Source organism: Macrobrachium nipponense, chromosome 22 (genome assembly GCF_015104395.2).
Source record: "Macrobrachium nipponense isolate FS-2020 chromosome 22, ASM1510439v2, whole genome shotgun sequence".
In the NCBI taxonomy this organism is placed as follows: domain Eukaryota; kingdom Metazoa; phylum Arthropoda; class Malacostraca; order Decapoda; family Palaemonidae; genus Macrobrachium; species Macrobrachium nipponense.
Genome location: NC_087213.1, coordinates 38,847,729 through 38,872,673, shown reverse-complemented (window position 1 = coordinate 38,872,673; position 24,945 = coordinate 38,847,729). Strand labels below are relative to the sequence as shown.

At 37.6% G+C, this 24,945-nt stretch overlaps 1 protein-coding gene across 1 annotated transcript in view; it reads right to left on the bottom strand.

The window, feature by feature from the left end:
* Window positions 1–24,945, bottom strand: part of LOC135198604 (uncharacterized) — a 65,708-nt gene that overhangs the window by 22,564 nt on the left and 18,199 nt on the right. The window contains exon 2 of the mRNA XM_064226336.1: window positions 17,026–17,212. Coding sequence (XP_064082406.1) covers window positions 17,026–17,212 — 187 coding nt within the window. The remainder of the gene's footprint in view (window positions 1–17,025; window positions 17,213–24,945) is intronic.

The following is a 24,945-nucleotide window of genomic DNA, read 5'->3' as shown; positions in this document are numbered from 1 at the left end:
TGCTCATCTGATGAGACCTCACAAACACGAGGTAATTTCCTCTTGAGAGGACGAGAGGAAGTAGAGTGTCGCCATCCTCGACGCGGGGAGACGTCATCGCATGACGAACCAAACACACTCGACGTGCCTTTTCTACGGCTGTCTGAAGCAACCTTCAAAGCGTCAGCAGGTTTGTTTGAGGGCACGCCCGACCGGACACTAGAGCCTCTCGCCTCCCTTAGACTTTCGACTTTACGTCTCCCATGGGTCCGGGAGCTTGTAAGAGGTCTGGGTCTAGGAGCGCGACAGGACCGATCGGACGCACCCTCCACTACACTGTCACTAACACTAAACTTATCACTTACACTGACTTTAGCACCTGCACTTAAACCACTTAAGACAGTCCAAGTGCGATTGCCCTGCTCAGTAAGAGAGGCAATCTGTTATCCCATTTTTTCAAGCACCGCTTGAATACCTGCAAAAGTTGAGTCCTTCGCCCCCGACTCGGAGACAGGTTCGGGAGCTGATACTTCTACTAAATTACGCTCAGAAGGAGCAGGGGAAGGAACTATGGGATTATCTACCACTTCCTGATTCGTTGATGAACGGGAAAGGGAACTCTTAGTTCTTCTAATTCTATCTCTCTCGAGCTTACGGACATACTTGTCCAACTCCTTCCACTCCTTATCATCCAAAATCAAGCACTCATCACATCTATTCTCAAAAGTGCAAATTCTACCCCTACAATTCACACAAAGTGTGTGGGGATCAAGAGAAGCTTTGGGAATTCTAACCCTACACCCCCCTTTACAGCAGACTCTATACACAACTCCCGAGTTCGACATTGTTAATTGAGTAATCCAAAAACAAATCCAAAATCAATCCAAGTCAACAACAGCGAAAGCCAATAAAATACTTCACCCAACGATGAAATACTCTAGCGAGTACGAAAGACCTATCGAGGAGCCCACAACAACGAAGTTGCCGGCTTGGGCGACAGAGAAAATATGGGGTTTCCAGGTAACTATCTAGAGGGCGTACAGGTAACGCTCACCTGACCGATGGTCGGCGATTGCCGCGAGTTTCGAAAAGTCTGTCGTGACGTCATGACGTCAGAGAATATAGCTATGTATATAACTGCCAGGTCAGTTACACATTTAAAAATACCTAATTCTGTACATGACAGCGTCAGATGGCGTCAGCAACGCCGCTGCTGGACCCCAGCTCCTAGGACGGCAATGAATAGTATATATATTATATATGAATATATACATATATATATATATATAGATAGATATATATATATATATATTATATATATATAACTTTTCCAGGATTTAAGTGGTCCCCTTGTCCCTACGTGCGGGCTTCCAAGGATCCAGGTTGAAAAAGGGAACTAGGTTGTCAACCCTATTGGCATTTGCTTTTAGAAGTAGAAAACACTCGATGCATATGCTATGTTCATTAGCCTCGTTCCTGTTTTCATATCAAGAAGTTTTTTTGTTTTAAACTGAGATGATTATAATCATTATACAATATCTGAGCTATTTTTTAATAGATAGTTTTCCTAGTGGTTTTCTGAGGGTAGTTCCGTCAATGTACTTCTCGCGGGGTACTGTACGCAATTACTTAATAAAATATATATAGATACCATATATATATATATTATTATATATTATATATATACTATAGATATATATATTTATATATACATATATATTATATATATATATACTAATATATAATATATATATATATATACTTATATATTACATTTTACTACATTCTTCGGTTTATTCTTTGTTTTAGTAAATTAAAGGTATCCTTATCATATTGTATGACATTATTTTTTCTAGAAATGTTTGATTTCATTTGAACAGTATATGGAAGTATTTATTGAAAAAAGTCAATGTAACTTTCTGTATATTTTTGTACATCTTGCTCCACTTAAATTATTGGCATCGCAATTCCACTGCATATTATATATATATATATATATATATATATATATATATATATATATATATATATATATATATATATATATATATGTGTGTGTGTGTGTGTGTGTGTATGTATATATCTATATATATATATATATATATATATATATATATATATATATATATATATATATATATATATAAGTCATATCACATTTCCGTGATTCATATACATATATCGAGCTACAATGTCCTTTAATATCTAATTCGCTCTACCTCGGAATTAATATATTTTCATATATGCTTAACCGAAGGGGAATTTTTTCTCGATGATAGACTTGCCTGAACTGGGGCGCGAACCCATGGAGCCTTTCAAATCCAGGAACGTCAGTGAAGCTCATACCTACTACACCACCGCAAGAGTAGGTAAAAGCTTCACTGACGTTCCTGGATTTGAAAGGCTCCATGGGTTCGCGCCCTGGTTCAGGCAAGTCTATTATCAAGAAAAAATTCCCTGTCGGTTAAGCATATATGAAAATATATTAATTCCGATGTAGAGTGAATTAGATATTAAAGGACATCGTAGCTCGATATATATATATATATATATATATATATATATACTATATATATATCTATATATATACATATATATCATATAATACTGATATATATATATATATAAATAATTATATCACCATATATATTAAATAATTTCTTCATACACCAAAGAAATACAGGCGTTGATACTGTTTTTTTTTTTTTAAATTATCCGGCTAGTTCAAAGGGTCAAAAGTGTTTGTCTGATTTATATGGGAAACCATTATGTATGTTTTAAGATTTGACCCCCTTGGAAGATATCCTGTGGGCGCTGCCCATGCTCATCTACAGATGCCACTCTACTCCAGTACCATAAGAGACAGCAAATTTATTCGTGAAGTTGAAAACAGGCCGGCATTATATAATGCCAAAATGAATGATTATAGCTGTTATAAAGATTAAACTTGTTGCCATGCTTTTGGTGGTTTCCAAACATAACGGGAAATGGACCAGTAGAGTCTGTCCGATAATGCAGGGTGAACCCAACAGTGTCTCACATTTTCCTTTGCATGTCTAATGATTTCGAGGCACAAACCTGTCACAGATCCTACTTGGACAGCATATATAATGAACTAATCATGCTTGTTTGATACTCAGTAATGCTTTGAAAATAGCGCTTGTGTAGCCTGGCCAAAAACTCAATGCTAAACAGTGTCAGCAACGTGAAGTTTTTAGCACTCGTGTATCCAGACCCTTAGTAAGGAGGCCTGCTTCACTTCTCTACAATAGACGATCCCCTTTCTTCATCTGGAAAGTTGTTCCACCCACTCTTTCGTGGAAGAGCCACTTCTCTAAGGAGGCCACGTAACGCCCCTAGGTAACCATTTCCATTCTGATCCTGAAGTGGGGATCTGCAATATCATCTATTTTGGCAAGATGGCTATTTCACTCCAGGAATTCTCTTTCTATGCTTGTTTCCTCCAAGTAGTCCTATAACGCTTTCATTTTAAGGCATGTCATATCCCTTACCTCAAATTTAGCACTGCCCCCTCCCGTTGCCACTTTGTCCGGTGATGGATGAAGCCAAGCCACCGGAGATCAGCGCCGTAACCCAGAAGAAGACCACCCCCCCTGCCCCCCACAGCTGCGGGGCGACGGCACAGCCTGGTGCTTTTACCACCAGAGGTTCGGAAAATATGACAGGAGGTGAGAGAGCCCCTGGTCCTACCAGTCAAAAAACGGCGAAGGTGGCCACTCCCAGCACCATAGAATTCTATGTCTCTGACACAATCTCCGGCCGTAGGATGCTGGTGGACACCAGGGCGATGTATTCAGTGTTTCCGCCATCAGGAAAGGACTGCAGCTGCAGTCCTGATGCCACAACTGCCCTCGTAGCCGCCAACGGAAGCCCCATCCTCTCCTAAGGCACAAAGCTCCTCAAAATCTCCATCCTAAGTTGCAAGTACACCTGGGCGTTCATCGTCACAGACGTCAAGGTCCCTCTCCTGGGGGCGGACTTCGTAGTGCAAAACGGGCTCCTTGTGGTTGTGGGCTGCAAGCGCCTCCTCGACACGGGGACATGCTGTTCCCTCCCACTTGCTGCAGACCCAAGCATCCCCACAGTTTGCTCTATCACCCCCCACAGATACGGCGGCCTCCTGCAGGAGTTTCCCGACGTCTTCAAACCAGAACTCCACCAGGTGGCCAGAACTTCGCCCAAGCATGGCATCTTTCATCACATCACAACCACAGGTCCTCCCACACACGCAAAGTTCCGCCGACTCCCACCAGGCCGCCTACAAGACACAAAGAGGGTGCTCATGGGCCTCCTCACCCTGCGGAGACTACTGGTGCCTGAACCTGGTGACGACCCCCAACCACTATCCCCTACTGAACATGCAGAACCTGACCAGGGACACTTCACAGAGCTAAAATCTTTACCAAAACAGACCTTTTAAAATCCTATTTTCAGGTCCCAGTACACCTGAGGACGTCCCCAAGATGGCCATTGTCATGCCGTTCAGGTCTTATGTTTTCTACTACTCCACCTTCGGCCTGAGGAATGCAGGTGCCACCTTCCAATGCTTGATGAACGGCATCCTGGGAGACCTGCCCATTTGCGTCTGCTATGTCGACGACATCTTAATTTTTTCCAGGTCCCCAGAGGAATATCTTCGCCAGGTTTTAGCTGTGCTGAAACGCTTAGGAGAACAGGCTCGTTATCTGGTTTGACAAGTGCATATTCGATGCCGAGAAGGTGGACTTCCTCGGGCACGAAATCTCCTCATCGGGCGTGTGCCCCATGGCCTCGAAGGTGGATGCCGTACAGAAGTTTTCCAACACTGACGATGATCAAGGACCTTCAAGAATTCATTGGGATAGTAAACTACTACCGCTGGTTTTTCCTAGATATTGCCCGCATCATTTCCCCCTTGACACAGGTCCTGAAGGGGAAACCGAAATAACTTGGAATGGGAAGGTAGTAACCATGGCTCACCAGGACCCTAGTGCGCCCTTATACCTCACCAGCGATGCCAGCAACGTCACCTGCGGAGCTGTCCTGGAGCAGATGGTCCACATGTCCCACCAGCCGCTTGCCTTCTTCAGCAAGAAGCTGAACCCTGCTGAGACTCGGTACAGCATGTTTAACTGCAAACTCCTGGCTGTATACCAAGTGGTGCGCCATTTCCAATACCTCCTGGAGGGCATGCCCTTCATCATCAGGATGGACTACCACCCCTTGGTCCACGCCTTAACCAAAGCGGGGGATGCCTGGTCAGCAAGGCAACAGAGGCACCTGACAGCCATTGCCGAGTTCAGCTGCACCATCCACTACGTCCCCGGCAAGAAGAACCCCAAGGATCAAAATCAGTGCCGTCCACCTCAGGATCGACTACAAGGGCCTCACCCGGGAACAGGGCGCTGATCCAGAAGTGCCAGCCTACCACAAATCCCTCACTTCCCTCAGGTAGGGAGACGTGCCCTTTGGACCTTTAGGCACAATACTCTTCTGCAACACCAGCACTGGCTACCCACGCCCATTGATCCCAGCCTCTTGCATGAAGGCTGTCTTCGATGTTATCCACAGACTATCATACCCTTTGCACCAGACAATGATGCGCCTCCTGACAGAGAAGTTCGTCTGGCACAGGATTCAGAAGGACTTGCGGGAATGGGCCAGGAACTGTGTCCCATGCCAAGCCAGCAAGGTTAGCCGACACACTGAATTGGGCATAGGCGAGTTCCCTCAGCCAAAACTAAGATTTGGCCACATACGTGTGGATGTCGTAGTCCACCTGCCTCCATCCGAGGGCACCAGATACCTCTCGACGGTCATCGACACTCCACCAGATGGCCCGAAGCAACCCTGATGGCAGAAGCAACTACCAACGCCTGCGCAGAAGCTCTCCTCACCAGCTGGATCAGCCGTTTTGGAGTGCTGGATGATATCATGATGGACCGCGGACCTGTTTTTCTGTCAGAGTTGTGGGTGGCCCTGGCCTGCCTGATGGAGAAATCACACCATGCCACCACCACCTACAATCCTACGGCCAACAGTATGGTGGAGAGAGTTCAATGGTCCCTGAAGGCATCCCTGATAGCCCACTGCACAGGGGATAACTGGAAGTTGCAGCTACCATGGGTACTCCTCGGCCTCCACACCACCCCAAGATCCAACGGCGAGACATCCCCGGCAGAGAAAGTCTACAAAGAAACATTGGTAGTTCAAGGAATTCTTCCCAACGAACAACAAGAACGTCAACATCCCCATCGCAAGGCTTTGGGATACCGACGGAAAATTCACACCCTGCCTCAAGACTTTTGCCAACAGGATGAAACACTTCCAACCCAGGCTTTATCATCCTGCAAGCACGTTTCATCAGGAACAATGCCCACCACCTTCCACTGATGAGACCCTACCAAGGTCCCTACCGCTTCCTCATACATGGCCATGAGGTTTGGGTATCAATCAATAGGCTGAAATCCGCCCTCCTAGTGCTGAAAAAGAACCTGGCAGACACCCCGGGGCACTGCCACAGAACTGGATAGTAACCGAGACCACAGAGCCAGGTCTGAGGTGTGGTTGGTGCCAAGATGGTAGTTCACATTTTAGAAGGGATTGCCCAAGGAAGCCTCCACCATACAGTTACTTTGACTGTTTACACCTGAACGTCCGCAAAGGTCATCCTGGTTGCTCTGATTTTAACAAACACCATCAGTAAGGGAAGAATTTTAAGAATTGACAAAAGTGGAACTGTGCTCACAAGAGGCACGCATATGATACTCAGAAGAGGTCAAGTGAAGGGAATCAAACTACCAAGGGTCAGAAAGCCTCCAAGTTTCCATCAAAGGCGGTGTAACACCTGTTACATTTCTTACAGTCAATGAGTGACAGTTGTCAGGTTTTGTTGATACTAGATCTTCCATCTCCTTGATTGCCAAAAATGTGCTTGATAGACTAAAGGTTTTGGGTTAAGTAACTGTGACAGTTAGTATAGTGAAGAATGTTCATATCCAGCAGAATCTCATAGTTGTGCCTGATGAGTATCTCTCATCTGATAATTCAATGGGAACAGACCTGACTTGGATGGGTGAACGTAAAGAATTATGTTGGGAGGACAGTATTACAAATTTGCTAGTATTAGATGCCAGTCTGTGAGTCGTGTTAGGAGAATGGGTAGAAGACATATACCTAACCCGAAAGAGGAATCTTGCGGTGAAAATTGGTTGCAAGTCAGTAAATATGTTTGTGTTGCTCCAAGTACAATAGAATCAGTAAGAATCACACAAGAGTATAGAACCAGGAGATATTATTTGGATTGAAAAGAGTACTCTTCATTGTAGAGTCAGTGTCGCAAATTCCTATTACCAGGTAGATAGTGAAAGAAACATTTACATTCCAGTTAGTAATGTTACCATATCTTCATTGAAACTTAAACCTGGGCAAAGATTAGCAAAATTTTGGAAACTGGATGAGGATCAAGTTGTATATTTGCCTATGAAAGGAAATAGACTAGGTAGTGCTGATGAGGTTAGATAGGATAGTGGAGATGTCACATGAAGTTGTCCCTTGTGCTTAGCCCATAAACACTCAAGTGTTGGAGGAAAGGTAATTTGGGAAGTCCCTAACAAAGATCGCATAGTGTGTTGCTACTCTGAAACAAATAGTCCTGGTGTCATAGCAAATGTGGATCATATAGAAAATGCCCTTCTACCCCATTATGATAATCCTGAAGAAGAAAACACTAGAGAAGATGAATTACATTCCTTACTTGACAATTTACATTGGGATCACCTGACTGAAGAGCAAAAGCAGAAGTTGCAAGATATTATTTTGAGGAATGTTGAGTTTTTCATTTTAAGTGAGCAAGAGCTGGGGGTATTGAAGGTTGCTGAGGCACATATTGAAGTAATTGATTCAGAACCAGTCCGTAGACCACTATATCATCAGCCTGAACATGCTAAGAGTATTATTGCCTCCAAGATATTACTGAAGAGTCCACTGCAGTCTATTTGTCACCTATTGTACTAGTTAACAAACCTGATGGTTCTAAATGTATGTGTATAAATTATGTACAGAGGTCTAAACCAAAAAATTAAGATAGACATTCATCCTTTGCCAAGACTAGATGAGATGGTTGAAGACAGTGCAGGTAAGAATTTTCACTGCACCCTTGACATGAAGGATGCTTATTTCCAAGTGAATGTAGATGATAACTCAAGGGATACTACGGCATTTTCGGCTGGATTGAGGTTGTATAGGTTTAAGAGATTACCTTTTGGTTTGTTGGTGAGTCCAGCAATTTTTTCCAAGAAAATGCAAGAAGTTCTTGGTCCGTTACTAAAGAAAGGATGTTGTAAAAACTATTTAGACGATGTTGTCTTGTGGGGAGATTCTCTTGATCAGCTGATAGTGTCTGAATGAAACATTATGAAGTTGCAAAAGATGGGTATGAAACTTAATGTGACCAAGTGTTCCTTTGCAATGAAGGAAATAACATTCCTAGGCCATATCGTGTCTAAAAAGGGGATTACGACCCGGCAAGAAAAGTGTTGAAGCCGTTAAGAGTATGCTGTTACCTAAGAAAGTGAAACAGGTAAGAAGGGTCATAGGTATGTGTAACTTCTACAGTAAGCATATTGAGAATTTTGCATTGATTGCCAGTCCTTTGACTAATTTAATGAGGAACAATGAGAAGTTTGTGTGGACAAGTGATTGTAATGATGCATCTGAGAAACTAAAAAGAAAATTGGTATCTGCCCCAGTACTAGTCAGGGCTAACTAGTCTCTTAAGTTTGAACTGCACACACACATGCTAGTGTTTCACATATTGGTGTTGCACTGATGCAGTTAGGAGGAGAAAAGGATTTGAGACCTATCGGTTATTTTTCCAAAAAAACTTAATGCTGCAGAAAGGAGGTATTCTTTTACTGACGGAGAAGCCCTAGCAGTTGTCAGTGCTTGTCTATTTTTCAGTCACTATTTGTGGTGTAAACTGTTCGCTGTAGTGACCGATCACCAACCTCTTACCACAATTTTTAAGAAATGCACCAGTTGTCCACACATGTCAAGATATGTACATCTTAGAAATGCAAGATTACCATTTATAGTACAAGAACGGTGCAAAGTACACTGTACCAGACACATTGAGTAGACCTGTGGGAGCAATAACAGATCTGAAGGGAGGAGATTTACAGGGTAATACTAATGTCCAATATTTGGGGTTGATAATCGACAATAAAAGAAGCCCAAAGGCGAGGTAAGAATTGGTCAACATTGGTCGATTTTCAAGAAGGCAAGGATATCCCTCGGAAGATCCTAGGAAATAGACCTTTCTATTATTTTGAGTTGAAAGATGAGTTGTTGTACTTAAAAAGAGAAGAATTGGATAGAATCATGTTTTGTCTAGTAGGACCTAAGGAACTAATTTCCAACTTGGTTGTTCTATTGCTCATTTAGATGAAAGTAAAAGTGTAGCCAAACCTAGACAGTATTTCTCATGGCCTTCAATGTTGCAAGATGTAACACATTTTGTTAGGTCCTGTAAGGCCTGTCAACAGTACAAGAATCATAGTGCTATCTCTTGTTGAAGATAATGGTCAAAGAGTAGCTATAGATTTACTATGAGATTCAGGGCTTCTGTAACACGGTTTTTTGGCAATAACTTTTTATCTATGCATTTCATAGATATAACGCTTATTCAGAATACACATTATATCTACACATAAATTTTGACTGTATTCTGGATTACATAGGTTAAATAAATTTGGTACTTATAATGTAAAAGTGACTTTTTTTGAAGACGGGCCAACTTACTCAGAGATAAGGTTTCGAACTCACTCGTTACGTAACTTATGACAGCATTTCTTCCCTCTTTCTCGATGGATGATTGGCTATACGTAACGAAGGCTTTACCTCTGGCAACAATGACAAAAATTTAAATATAAGCAAAGGAGTACACCTTTATGAACTCTGAATCCTCTCCACGGATAATTTTCATAATGAACAAACCAACAAAATATGTTAATAAATACAAAAACACGTCGATTATTAGTCTAACTCCCAAAATAAGTGTCCTAAGAAATTATAATCTACTTTATTGGTCACAATCAGATTGACAAGATGTAGATGTAGGGAATAGTTAGTAATTTTCAAAGACATAGTAGACAAGCTTGATTTGATAACTCTATTTACTAAAAAAAAAAAAAAAAAAATAGACGGTACCGTATTTTGGCTTTAAACCTTCACCAATAATTATCGTCAGAATGATGACTTCATGAGGCTCCACCCATTTTTGGCCTTGTTATAATTCAGGATAACAATGAAGGCTATCATGGACATTGTTGTATTAGAAAATCTAACTTCTGGCTATAAAAACTCATTTCTCGAGTAGTTGTAAGAAGTGCAGAATGATCCTCAGGGATCCCAGCAGTTGGCCTAAACGTTTAATTCATGTATATTGCTGCTATTACTAATTTTGCGGCACTACTGCTACAGTAGTATTACTACGCTAGCACAGATACCCCATCCACATCTATGTATCGTTCCGCCATTCATAAAGTCTTTGTATCCAACATGGTCGTACAGACTAAAGAAGAAGAAAAAAAATTATATCGGATGATCCGTTGGTCTCCTGGAGATTTTAGTACTTATATATAAGCTTGTACTTACTTTGGATAAAAATTTTATTTTAACAAAAATAGTTATATAAAAACTGTTTACATACAATCTCTCTTTCTCTCTCTCTCTTGGTGGCATAGTGAATAGTTAATGGATATGTTCAAAATCCTGAATGACATTACAAGTATTTTAATCACGTCACGCTAAATACAAATCAGACCATAAACATTGGATTTAAACTAGAAACTGAATAATTACCTATTCAGGGTATAGTAAGTATGGCCACAGGCTTTCTCTTGACTGTATAAAGTTACAAGTCGTAAGACAAATACAGTTTTGCAACCACAGGGACAATTCCAAATCCTGTTAGCCTTTCTTGACTACTATGGGTTTCAGAGCCAATGGATTAAAGTGAATGGGTTTCTGTCTGGTGGATGGGCGGGGCAACATTTCGTAAAACGATGTTTACCTTGCTTACGTAATGAATGTTTTTAGACTCTTGGCTCGCAATCATTGGCCATGGCGTCGGCTAGATAATTTTTACCTTATAAAAATTAAAACTATCGGGTTTAGGTTATTGATAATGCTGACAAAATTTGTGTGTAGTTGTAAAATATACATATGTCAACTTTCAGCTACATCTGATGCTTTGATAAGGAGCAAAATCCAAAAAACCGTGTTACAGAGGCCCTGAATTTCATAGTAATTGACCTTTATGGTAGTAGTGGTGGTTATCGATTTTGCCCAACAGTAATAGATCATTTTTTTAGGCAACTTAAGGATTTACCCATTGAGAAATAAGACAATGAATGCAGTTACTACTGCATTTAAGCAGGATATATGTCGATTTGGTACTCCTAAGTTGGTTATTATGGATAATGGAGGAGAGTTTAGCAGCTTGGAATTTAAAGAATTTTGTTAGAAAGCTGGTATAAAAACAAGTATTTACAATTCTTTACCACCCACATGGGAATTTTGTGTTGGAAAGGGCCCATCACACATTAAAGACAGTGCTTGCAATTCTTAGTAAAGAACATCCAAACAGCTGGCCTGAACATATTCATGAAACAGAAAAGGCATTGAATGAAGCTGTGCATACTTCATTGGGTACATCTCTGTTTTTCACTTTCATTGGATGCATCCCTTTAAGAGAGGTTGGTCAGTTGAGACTACCTGATGAAGAGGTAGATGACAGCAAGAAACTTGATGTGAAAGAGTTGCTCAAGGAACAGCATATAACAAAGAGTTATCTAGAAGCTGCAGATATTGGAAGAAAGAATGTATCTCAAAGCGAAGGAATTATGTTTTGGTTCATGATGAAGGACCTTTGTCAAATACAGCCATAAAGCTGAATCAGAAGTGGCAAGGTCCTTTCAAAATTGTCAATGTAGTAGATGGTGTTAGAGCCTACCAACTTGAGAATGTGCTTGATGGAACTCACATTACTAGAGCTGCTGGAAAGCTTAAACTGTATGTGGGGAGAGACAAGTTCCTTGATAGCATAGATGAGAGGTTTGTAAATGAGCACGAACAAGAGGAAGTGGATGACTCTGAGGAAGTTGTACTTGAAAAAAGAGTCAGGAAACCTCCAGCCAAGTTAGCAGACTATGTTGTCTTTTGTAATGTTGGTGTTGCCGATGGTGCTCATGTGAACGGCATGTCTTCCTGTAGTATGTAAGAATACAAAGTAGTGGTGTGCCAGAGGTTATGATAAAGTAACCAGATTGTAAAGTTTTGTATGGTATTTAATTTTTTTCTTTCTCCAAAGTTTGGCTATGACCACTGGTTGATTTTTATTTTGTTTCCTGGTCACAGTGTTTGAGGCAATAGAGATGTGCCTTGCTATAAGTTGGAAGAAGAGTGATAAGGCAATGAAGTCGTCCTTACACACTGTATTTTATTGTGTCTTAAGTCAGTGGTTTAAAGGTTGTGTTCCATGACAGGAGTCGCAATGATGGAGGGAACCAAATATCGAGACTATCTAGACACAGGTATTTAAGTAAGGTAGTGTGCTGTGTAGTAACTTTTTCTTTTATACATTGTAGCGTAGTTGTTTGGGAAAATGGGCATAAAAATTGTTAGGGACACTGAGTAGGAAAACTTTGTGAGGGAGGTGTTTACCTGAAGGTCTCCACTCATGGCACTATTTGTGTAGTTGTGTGTGCTGTACTCTGTATTATTCTGAGCTACAAGTGCCTAGAAAATCGAACAATAAATGCAGTGTAGTGTTGTATTGCAGAGCTGTCACAAATGTGCCTTGATTTTCTATAGGGCTTGGGGAAGTTAACACATTGTCCCTTGCTAGTACGAATGTTTACCAGTTACTGTCTCAACTCTGGGAGTTTCCCAAGTGGAGTGCCCATTTGTACCAAATAGTGTAGTAGTAGTAAAAAAAAAAAAAAAAAAAAAAAAAAAACGTTCATGGGAACAAGGTATTTAACCAGAGGTGTATCCTTGTGACATAGGCCCAATCCTGTGTTAAGGAAATGTGCAACATTCCTACTCTATGTGATGGGTCTGTTGTTTTATTTATTTTTTTTCTGGGTACTGTTCATGAAACTGCACTGATGTACTGTACTATTCTTTTTGCTTGATGCTTGTCATTTTGATTTAAAGTGTAGAGAGGTAGAGTCTCATTGCTTGTATGTAGCAGATGCATCTGAATCATTTTTTTTTTTTTTTTGCGACAAATTTTGGTCTACCCCACCCATAAAAGTGTGAAGTGCCTGGGTGTGTTGTGGGCTAGACTAAATGAAAGCCTTACATGAATCTTGATAATATAACCAAATTGTAACCAAAATTCGTCGACTTTCATCCACCTATTTATAGTAAATTGGGTAGTATGGACTACCTGTGAGAAATATCATGCTTGTGCCGGGAAAATGAGAAGCAAGACTCTTGTCTTAATCTGAGAGGTAGCAAGACGACAAAAAAAAAAAGACGCCAAGCGGGATAATGAAGCGTCCCATTTTCGTTCGTCCCAGCTGCCATATATGGTAAGAAAATGAGAGTTTTTTGAAATGAGTTTCAAGATTTGTTTAAAAGGGAAGCTGTCATAGCAATTTTATGACATTGATTGCTTCTACATTTCTTAATGTTACCAAAGGCAGACCTTATTGTAGGCCCCTTGTTGAATTTGTAAGTAGGAAAACTGAAAGTTTTATTTTTCCTCTCAGGCAACAATTTCGGGAGGGGAGCACGAGTCTTCAGGGTGATGTTCCTGTTCAAGGCCAAGGGTGAAATCTTAGAGCCCAGTTCCTTGTTTGGGAGACGAGCAGGATTCCTAATAGCCTATTTGTCAGGTGAGAACCACATCACGTGCAGCCGGACTGCTAAAGAATAAAAGCATCTCACAGAGTTTATTATACCCAGGATTCTCGTAAGAGGACATTTGCTGATGTAAAGGTGAAATACTTATTGAGAGGTTGAGTTTTTTTAGGATGTCTGGAATGTAGGCTAAGATAAGCCAAGTCTTGTTCTGGGAAAATTAGGTTAAGTTATCTGGTGGTAACCTAGCTTTGGAGAAAACGTCATGAATTTTGTACTGCCCCAAGAGCATTTTTTTTTTTTTTGTTCTGAGTGATGAAGGAACTAACGTACTTTCTTTTGTCTGGGAATACCATTTGTTTTATATACCTTTGATGATAATAAAGGTGGTATTAGTGTAAGTCTGTTTCATTTGTTATCCACAAACAGTCGATGGAAATTTTAAACTTACGTGGCAAATCCTCTTGTAACCACACACCTTAGAACCTGCCACTGTAAAATTCAAATGCACTTTGTAAAGCTATATAAAATGATTTTGTTTGTTTGCTGTTGGTGTGCTATAAACACCATAGCTGGTGGCAGTCTACTCAAAGTGAGTTCTGACGAGAAGGTCGACGACGAAACCCTGCCCTACTCCCCCCTCCATGCTATTATCACCATTAGTAAATGAACTTTTATGAAGGCAAACAGTGGAGCTATTAATTGGGCAAAAATGAAAGCTCAGGTTTCCTCAAGGAAGAAAGGTAAAAGTGACATACTGAAGACATAATATACAATAAAGAGAAGGTTATGAGTGAGAAAGAGAAATTCTTTCTTGTGTTCAGCCTCTGACCACCATTCTTGATATGCTTTGGAGCAAATCCTTCCAACTGTCCTTGTGCTTACTTTGGCTGTGTCCGCCGTTGACCTTTTCATCTAAAACGTACCGATTAACATTATAAATTATTTCCTTAGTCTGACTGTGCAAGTGGGGGCAGCGAGAAGCGGGAGATGTTTACATGGTGGGTCCATGACACGGAATGACCTTGTCGGACTGAGGTGGCAACGGAGCACTAACCCAGCACACAGGTGTTGCCAAATCTCAGGAAAACATTTTTAGTAACATTCATTTTCCCATCAAAAACTTAGTCATTCTTAAACATTTGAAGTTTTATTATGAAACGGAGTAATTGCCACATACTTAGTATAAAAAATATCAGACATTTCTTCATCACTGTCGTGGCGTATTTAGAGAACTCTGGCAACTGTGCGGCCAACGCCAAGGCTGAGTTTGACTATAGCAACACCATCGGCCATCGCATTAAAAACTTTGCTTGTGAAAATAACGACGCCCTGATAACAACAATAGGTAGTACATGCTCAGCTACCCAGTTTTAATCACCTACTGTTGACCATATGGAAAAATAGATAGTTCAAAATCTAGTATTATTATATGTACAATTGTGTACTTTAAAGTATTATTATTTTTATTATTATTAAGTTAGAATAATGACTAAAAAAGTCAAATATTTGGCATATAAATGCGCATTTACCTTAAATTCAAATGCTCTCAAAACTATGAAAATATGTGAATTATAGATTTATTTTTATAAACGTGCTCAGAGTTGTATACACAGAACATTCGTACTGCATGGAAAGAGGACTTCCCAAGTGAAACACTTCTAGATGAGACAGATTGCTTAAATTTACTTAACCGATGAGAGTTTAAACCATAGCTTGCGTTAGGTCACTGCGAAGAAAGTTTATATAGTCGAACCAAAATGTCGTGGCGGATGACGAGAGGTGTCTTCATAATGCTTCGTATTTGAATCTAAAAGTTTAGGTCCTTTTCCCTTGTAGACAAAGGGAAAATCTCATCGGTTTATTAGTAAAGCTGAATTAAGTTCTGTACTGGATGGTGCGAGACCAGTCCCTCCGCCCACACTTTCGTTTCTTATATTTTTTCCTGTTTCCTTTATTAAAAATGATCATCAATAGATTACACATGGAATACTGGTAGCTTCACATCCCCAATCGTAAACTCTCGTCACATCGGTCAAGGGCCCGTCCCAGTTTCTTCCGAGCTTTCCATTCTGAAGCAGAAGAACACTTCTGCAAATACTTTCTTTACAGGGTGAGTAGAGTGCGTGACAAAACGCTGTTATATATAGACGAAGATTAATAATCGAACGAATTTTATGGCTGAATAATGACGAGTTAAATCCTAATCATGCAAGCCGGAATTTCAATCCTTTAAAGACGTGACCCCAGTACCCGATAAAATCTTTCAGTAAGATCAATTTGGCTTACAGGGAGTTTGGAGGCAGTCTTACTCTGGGATAGGTATTACAATTAAAAGATTATAAAAGGTTATCTCTTTTCTAATTTCGACATCTGTATGCTGCAAAGGGTCAACCATACCTTGCCTTTGTGTTTCTTTGATAGACTATCATTTTAGATGTTAAAGTATAGAAAATTCTTTTCAAGATTCTAAGATCCCTAGGGTGGGGCCAGGAAAAGAATGCAGCTCTGCTAAATCTATTTATCCTTTTAAATCTCAGCCTCGAGGTTAATCCCTTGTATACCTGAGATTTGTCAATTACTGTACTTCGTTTTCTAAAGAAAGAAAGAGTCAATTTTGGTTGTTCTTAATGAATTTCCTTTCTTTGTGTGTTTTTTGGAAATAATAATCACAGATCTTGTAACAATGCCATAATTTCAAGCCATCTGATTACTGTCCATATTCCATTTTAGCACACACGCAAAGGTTACTCGAGGTCGTGTTTAGAAGAAATAAAAACAACATAAGGGTAAAATGACCAAAATGTTCTTACCTGCGAATGATATACCTAGTCCGCGAAAAACCTTGTCACCCGCCACGACATTTTGGTTTAACTATAGCTTCCTTTATCGTCGAGATGTTTTAATTGGAATTTTCCGTTAAATAAATAATGATGTGTCATTTCAGTTTGAATGATTAAATCAAATTTACAAGAAAACCATATATGATTAGTTATCTATTAAGTTCTAGATTCAGCGTCATCCTTTCAGCTGTCAAAATAGTAGAACTTAATTAAATACTAAATACAATAACGTTCAACATCTAGGAAAAGTACAATAACATGTCATAGAAATGCATAAACGAAAAAAAACAAAAAAACCGTGGATTCAAATAAAAAATGGCCATTAACTAACCTGAGACAGCTTAAATTTAAGTTCCTTTATAGCTACTTCCGTACCACAATAAGTTCCTTTGTAAACTGTGGAGAAAGAACCTTCCCCAACGACGTCTGCAGGTCGCCACTCAACCTCGGAGATGTTCACCTCACACTTGTTCAAGACATCTCCCGACCTCAGGCGTTCCAACTCGTTCTCCAGGGTCCTGCAATGCATCGAATGGTGACGTTCTTCACAAGGCGAGGCTTCAAAGGATTCATGTACGAGTTATGACACCAGAATAAGTGAGGGATATCAGATTCAAATGGTTGTCCATAGAGAGAGAGAGAGAGAGAGAGAGAGAGAGAGAGAGAGAGAGAGAGAGAGAGAGAGAACGGGTTTTCTTACTAGTAAAAGATCTCCGAGTTAGTAATTAACCTTCTTTCTAACATTCTGAAAGTCTGATGGCATGACTGTACTAAGTGCTACCCAATTACCTTCTCTTTTTACACGAACCTCATTATCTAACCATTAAATAGAATTTTAGTACATTCATTTATTATTATTATTATTATTATTATTATTATTATTATTATTATTATTATTATTATTATTATTATTATAAGCAAAACCAAACAAAAACTTCCTTCAGTTTTCTTTCGCAGATGGGAAAAGAAACCCACAAAATTACTGCGAATAACTTGTTTACTTGTACGTATTGCCAAAGTATTTTACTTGAAACTCGAGTACTTTCAGGCCCTAACTGTGGCCCTTCCTCAAGAGATGTGGTGGTCAGACTGGGTCAAGGCCCAGTATTCTGGAACTTCTTGTTGAGCTGTCATTTATGTGCTGGCTGTCCTGGTTTCAATTCTCTTGAGAGTTGTTAATCCCTCCTGTCGTTCTGATATCCTCATCTGATGGTTAGTGTGATTAACCCTTGTGATAAGTGAGTGGTCACCATCGTTCTGTTGGGCAGGAAACCTAATCTCCAAGTCAGAAGGGTCAATCTTAGATTTTTTTAACATAAAAGCTCGCTTATGGGATCTTTTGATTTAAAACCTTTGTTTCCTTCTGTCACTTTAATCTCTCTGATGAGTGCTCTTTCCACTAACCTCGTATGACTGATGTTATTACTTTTGTATATGAGCTTACTGCTATTAAAATCCATCCAATGGTCCTTTTCCCAGCAATGGTACAAAAGGTTGAGACTCGAGGGTGATTATTATGCTGCCATATTTTCTTAAACAGGCTCAAAATAGGAAAAAGGGTGACAATTTGTTAGATTTAGCAGATTTTTTGAGCGGTGCTGGCTGCCATTTCCTTGTATATGGATGATTAAAGTAATATATATATATATGTTATATATATATATATATATATATATATATATATACATACATATATATATATATATATCTATATCCATGTATATATATATATATATATATATATATATCTAGTATATAGTAATATATATATTATATATACATACAATCAGTAGATGATATAAAATATATAGGGAGTAGTATCTATAATATATATACATATATATATCTAATATCTATCTATATATATATATATATATAACTATATATATATATATATATATATATATGTATGTATAGATTGACATCCGTGTTTTGCTTTAGTACCGACGAATGGAGGGAGGTGACAGACAATATATATATATATATGTATATATATATATATATATATATATATATATATATATATATATAGATATATATATTATAGTATGTATAGATTGATCCGTTTTGCTTTAGTACCGACGAAGGAGGGAGGTGACAGACAATATGTGTATATATTATATATATATATATATATATATATATATTATATAATATATATATTATATTTATGAATAACTTGATCAAGTATATAAAATGTGATGCTATGTATAAATAAAGGTTTTTGCCACGAAGGAAAACAATGAAAAGCGAGATAGCCAAGCACTTTCGGTCTAGTTCGACCCCTTTACTCAGGCACTGAGTAAAGGGTCGAACTAGACCGAAAGTGCTTGCCTATCTCGCTTTGCATTTTTTTCCTTCGTGGCAAAAACCTTTATATATATATATATATATATATATATATATATATGTATATATATATATATATATATATATATATATATATATATATATATATATATATATATACATACACACATATACACACATCACACACACACACACACACATATATAATATATATATATATATATATATATATATGTATATATATATATATATATATATATATATATATATATATATACTATATATATATATATATATATATATATAAGATTCCAGGCGAAGATATTAAACAGCATTCAGCAGGGTCCAATAAACACAAAAAAGGCTATATCTATTCATAAGAGACGTTTCGTACTTTATCTGCATGCATCCTCAATCAGCAAGAATAACATACAATACGTTAAAATTTACAAAAAAACGATTTAAAAAAAATATAGTTGAGAGAGAAAAAAATTTACAAAAATTAAACTTAATATAAATTGAAAAGTATATCTTTCATAACTGAAGTCGTAGGTTGGTGTCAGGTTTTGGTCATTCGTTCTTCTCCTTCTCCTTTGGATGGTTTGGTGAGAACTGGTTCCTTTTTTAATTTGTTAATTTTAATTTTTGTTAATTTTAATTTTTGTAAATTTCTTTCTCTCAACTATAATTTTAAAAAGTTTTCTGTAAATTTTAACGTATTGTATGTTATTCTTGCAGATTGAGGATGCACACAGATAATGCGCGAAATGTCTCTTATGAATAAATGTGGCCTTTTTGATGTGTTTATTGGACCCTGCTGAATGCTGTTTAATATCTTCGCCTGGAATCCTTGGACACGTCCGTGATGTTGCATCGGCTTCTTTTCGTCTTCCTCTTTGCGTTCAGGCTGAAACTTCGCCGTATTCAACACTTTTCACAGCTCCTTCGACACCGCATCCTAGCTGGCCACCTCTAGGAAGTTGGAAAATTTACCTTAAAGGAAGAAAAAGCCAAATGTGATTTAGATTTCTTACAGTATTGTCTGCTAAACAAAGTACACCCGATGTTCGTTAGATTCAGGCTCTACAAGACCTCGCTGTATCGCACTGAATTTTACAGAAATCCCTTGGGCGAGCTACGTAGGAAGGAGATTGAGACAAAAAACTTATTTAAAGCACTCGTACGATTGTTTGTTAACTGCGGGAACAGCTATTTCAAGATTTATCACTTGTTGACCGATTTTTGTATCAGAAACTGGTTTACGACTTTGCAAATGATTGTGTTTCCTCTGTACTATTACGACATCAAAAGAAACTACAAGCCCTAGGTGTTGTTATTCCCAATTTTAATCATAGAAATTATTGTATTTTTAATTTTTCTGACTATGTTCTCTCCAAAAGAGAGGAGTTCTTGCTGTCATTTGGCTGGGATTTTTGTTTACCATCCTACAGACCGAAGTATACAGATTTCTATTTTCCTTTCGAAATGCTTTACCAGAGACTCAAGGGTTTGAACTTGGTAAATGACTTAAGTGGTTTACAGCTTAAGTTATCCTTTCTATTACATTAGACTTATACTAAGTTAAAAGTGTCTTGGACCCCGTTCTTCACGAAAGAGGATTTGACTATCTTGAAAAAACGTGCCTCTGAATGAAACCATCGGCATTATTTTAGACAGGATTTTTTATGACGATCACATAATTTTTCATGGTTTTAACAGACAACTATTTAAGACATTTCTTGAGCTTGCTGTGCAAGACTCAATGTTTGTTTTTAATGGTCACCTCTTATCGCAGGTCGATGGAGTTGCCATGGGCTCCCCATTGGGACCTGTGTTTGCTAATATTCTTATTTCCTTTTTAGAAGAAACATTTTTAACTAACTGTCCGGATGTGTGTAAACTTGTCTATCATAGACGATATGTTGATGATACTTTTGCGCTATTCAAAGAACCCTGGTAAAGAGATGTTTCTGGCCCATATTAATAGTCAACATGAAAATATAAAATTTATAGTATGGAAAAGGAAAACAACTCTTTACCCTCATTAGATAGATATCAATGTTAGCAGAGCCAATGGTGAATTTACTACATCTGTGTATAGGAAAAAATCATACACTGGGCTTGCTAACAATTTCTACAGTTCATGCTTCAAGAACTTTAAACTGAATTCTATTCACACTTTGGTTTATAGGGCTTTTCGTTATTCTTCGAACTGGTCTCTCTTTCACAAGAGATATTATTTTTAGTCAAATTTTTCTTACAGTACTCCTATCCTGAAAATATGGTTTATAAGTCATTAAGAGACTGCTGTCTTAAAGAAAAATATATATGCCACAATCTCATTTATCTCTGACAACAAGTTTTCTGCCAAACTTAAACAAATAATCGAAAATGAATTTGGCTGCCTTAAAATGCAATGAATTCCAATCAATCCAATCAAGATTGACGTATTCTTCGGCTATAAGGACAAACTGCAGACCTTCATGAGATCCAACATTATTTATAAATTCAAGTGCCCAGGATGTCCCGATATTTATGTTGGATCAAGCCGCAGGTTACTGCAGATGAGATATTGTAGCCATGTGGAATACAGTTTTAGAACGGGTCAGAAACGGAGTAAACCAGGATATTCTAATATAAAGAATCATGCCTCTATATGTAAAATTAAAATAAATAAAAGCATTTATCTATTATTGATGGAACAAGCCATATTAATTACCTAACTACTCTTGAGTCCTTCTACGTCAAACAGTGTTGCCAGATGGTGCAGAAGAAATTTCAGGTGGAATTAGATAAAAGCTTCAGTAGATATAGGTAAAAATTCGGTAGACACACACACACACACACATATATAATATATATATATATATATATATATATATATATATATATATATATATATATATATATATATATATATATATATATATATATATATATAGGTAATAGATAGGTAGACATAGATGGGCTTCATATAGAGATAGGCAGAGAGATATAGATAGGTATTTAGATAGTTATAGAGAAAGAGAAATATATGCACACACTATATTGGACTTTTAGATATTTATGAAATAAATTTAATGAAATGAAGGAAAAGCTTTATATATGTAACATCTTATTGTCATGGCTGGTAAAATATTTCAAAACAAAATAAATGTTTTTCACTAAATAAGACAAATACTATTCGGAAATTAACATACTGAATTATTAATCACCATAATTTTTTTCACACAAAACATAACTAAATGCATCACAGAATTAATCATCAGTCTTATCATCATCATCATTAGAACTATCAGAAATAAATTTAATTAAACTAAGGCAAAGCTTTATATAATCATTACTTCAATGGTTGGTGAAAAAAATATAATCCTTTTCACTAAATAAAATTCCAATATTATTTAGATATAACTTCTTGAATTATTGATCATAATTTTCATCACACAAAACTTAACTATAAATGCACACAAAACTTAACTATAAATGCATCACACACACACACACACACACACACACACACACACACACACACACACACACACACACACATATATATATATATATATATATATATATATATATATATATATATATCTATCTATCTATATAACCCTAATTAAATTTTGCATCGTATGTGTGTGTATATATGTGTGCACTTGTATATACCTCTTATATATATATATATATATATATATATATATATATATATATACATATATAATATATATATATATATATATATATATATATATAGATATATATATATATATATATATTAGTACATACGTTAAAAGTAAGCACAAACACACATGGCATATATTACTTTAAAGCGAAGTCACTTGTGAATAAAGTTGGACAGTACGCTCGTAAATGTCCACTCTTAGGATTAAATACCTCATTTGGCAAGATAGGAAACGTGTCAACCTTTCGTAGCTATTGTATAGCTATAGCACTCCCCTGCCAGTTAAGTTACACTGCCTTCTGTGTTCTTTGATTCTAGTATTTATTCCCCTGCGCATTTCTCTTACATATTTGTCTCCACAATTGTTGCAATTAATTATGTATAAAACCCCTACATCTTCTGCATAACTGTCTTTTCTTTCCAATTTACTTTTACTTACTTTGTTTTTTTACTGTCTTATCAAAGGTATACACAAATTTATATTTACTTTCTTACATATTTGAAGTAATTTGTTTAATTTCAGGCATAAAAGGAGGGCAACTATTTTCTTGTTTTCTCTCTTCCATGTACTCGCAACATTTCCTCTAAAAATTCTTCCTGACTTTGTTGAGTGCCCTTTTTCTGGACTATTCCGGGTAGGGTAATGCATCAAAGATTTTATCACTGTAATTTATTTCTTTATCTATCTTACAACGGTCACACGTTCTCATTGCCCTACGAACGTTGGACGCTTGTAAGATTGATAAAGAAATCAGTTGCATTATTTTCATAGCAGTATAAGTTTAATTGTACCTAGGAATGACCATAGGATCGACAATCTGAGCTGTGAAAAAATCCCGACTCTTTCCAATATCAGTGATAAATTTCACTTGTTGAAAGCAAACATGATTTCTGAAAACTTACAATTTCCTGTGCCATAGGAACTACAGGTAATTTGAAATGGATTGGCAGAGATACCACTGTGCTAGACGACAGCTCTGTTCATATTTCACGTTTCTGAACGTAACAAGACATTAAAAAGGAGATGAACTGAAGTAAACAGATCAACAAAACCATTTTGTTAAATTCAGCTGCCAATTACTAAGGATAAGAAATGGAGGCACAAAATCATGGGATGAAAAAAGATGTCGATGGAGCGTGAAGCGGGTGAGGTTTGTAGATGACACAAGCTTAGTAAAAGCATTTGTAAGAGGAGAAAGATGAAAGTGAAAGTGTACCAAAGTAAGGGTAATTAAAAACAAAGAAGACGAAGTAATGAGAATTAATAAGGATGGGAGAAGAGTGAAAGTAGTTGGAGAAAATGTAATAGATGAAGAGATGATGGTGGAAAGAGAGAAGAGGTGAGTTAGCTGATACACCTCCCGTATAGGTTTACTGTAGTGGCAGTTGATGTGAAAGTGTTTGCATAGCGGCCCTTTCCTTTTTTTGACAGTTCCAGGTTGTAATTAATATTCTATTATTTTTTTCTTGAACCACCTCTCTCTCTCTCTCTCTCTCTCTCTCTCTCACTCTTCTCCATATATTATATATATATATATATAATAATTCACATCCAATATCTCTTATAATATTTAATATATAATATATATAGATATATTATATATAATAATATATATATATATATAATAGTGTATAAAACATATGCCATTTTTCCCAACAAGGGATGGCACCAGAGAAAAACAACACTACTATTGATGGCAATTAAATTTCTTCACAACTGAAATATGGATGAGCCCTTTATCCAGAATACTTCAATAAATATCAAATTAAAAAGAAACTTGTATTATTCTTCACATGCGAACCTATGTTTTCATGTATGGATTACTCGCATTTGGCTCACTTCGGCTGTTACTGATTCGTCTCTAAAGAACAAAATAATTAAGCTAGGCCTATGGGCACATGTGACCTGGGATGGCCTATCCTTGTCCACTCTGTGAGTCAGCCCGTATGCAGTTATGCTCTGTCGCTTAGGAGTAGTGAGAGATCTAAACTGTGTGGGGTGGTACGAGAAGGGTTAATCTATCTAAATGAAAGTACAGGTTCGCATGTTATAAAAATAAAAATCCTTTTTAATTTGGAACAGTATTTGTTACGACAAGTATACAAACCTAAGCTTTATATATGTGGAGTCTCACTTGGAGGGGGGAGGACGATCTCTCCCAGGTAACCAGATGGATGTGTCCCTACTGAGTAACAGGAGGTCGACCCTCCTCTGGTGCTTGTCTGTCATCTACCTACTATTTGGTCATGAACATGTTG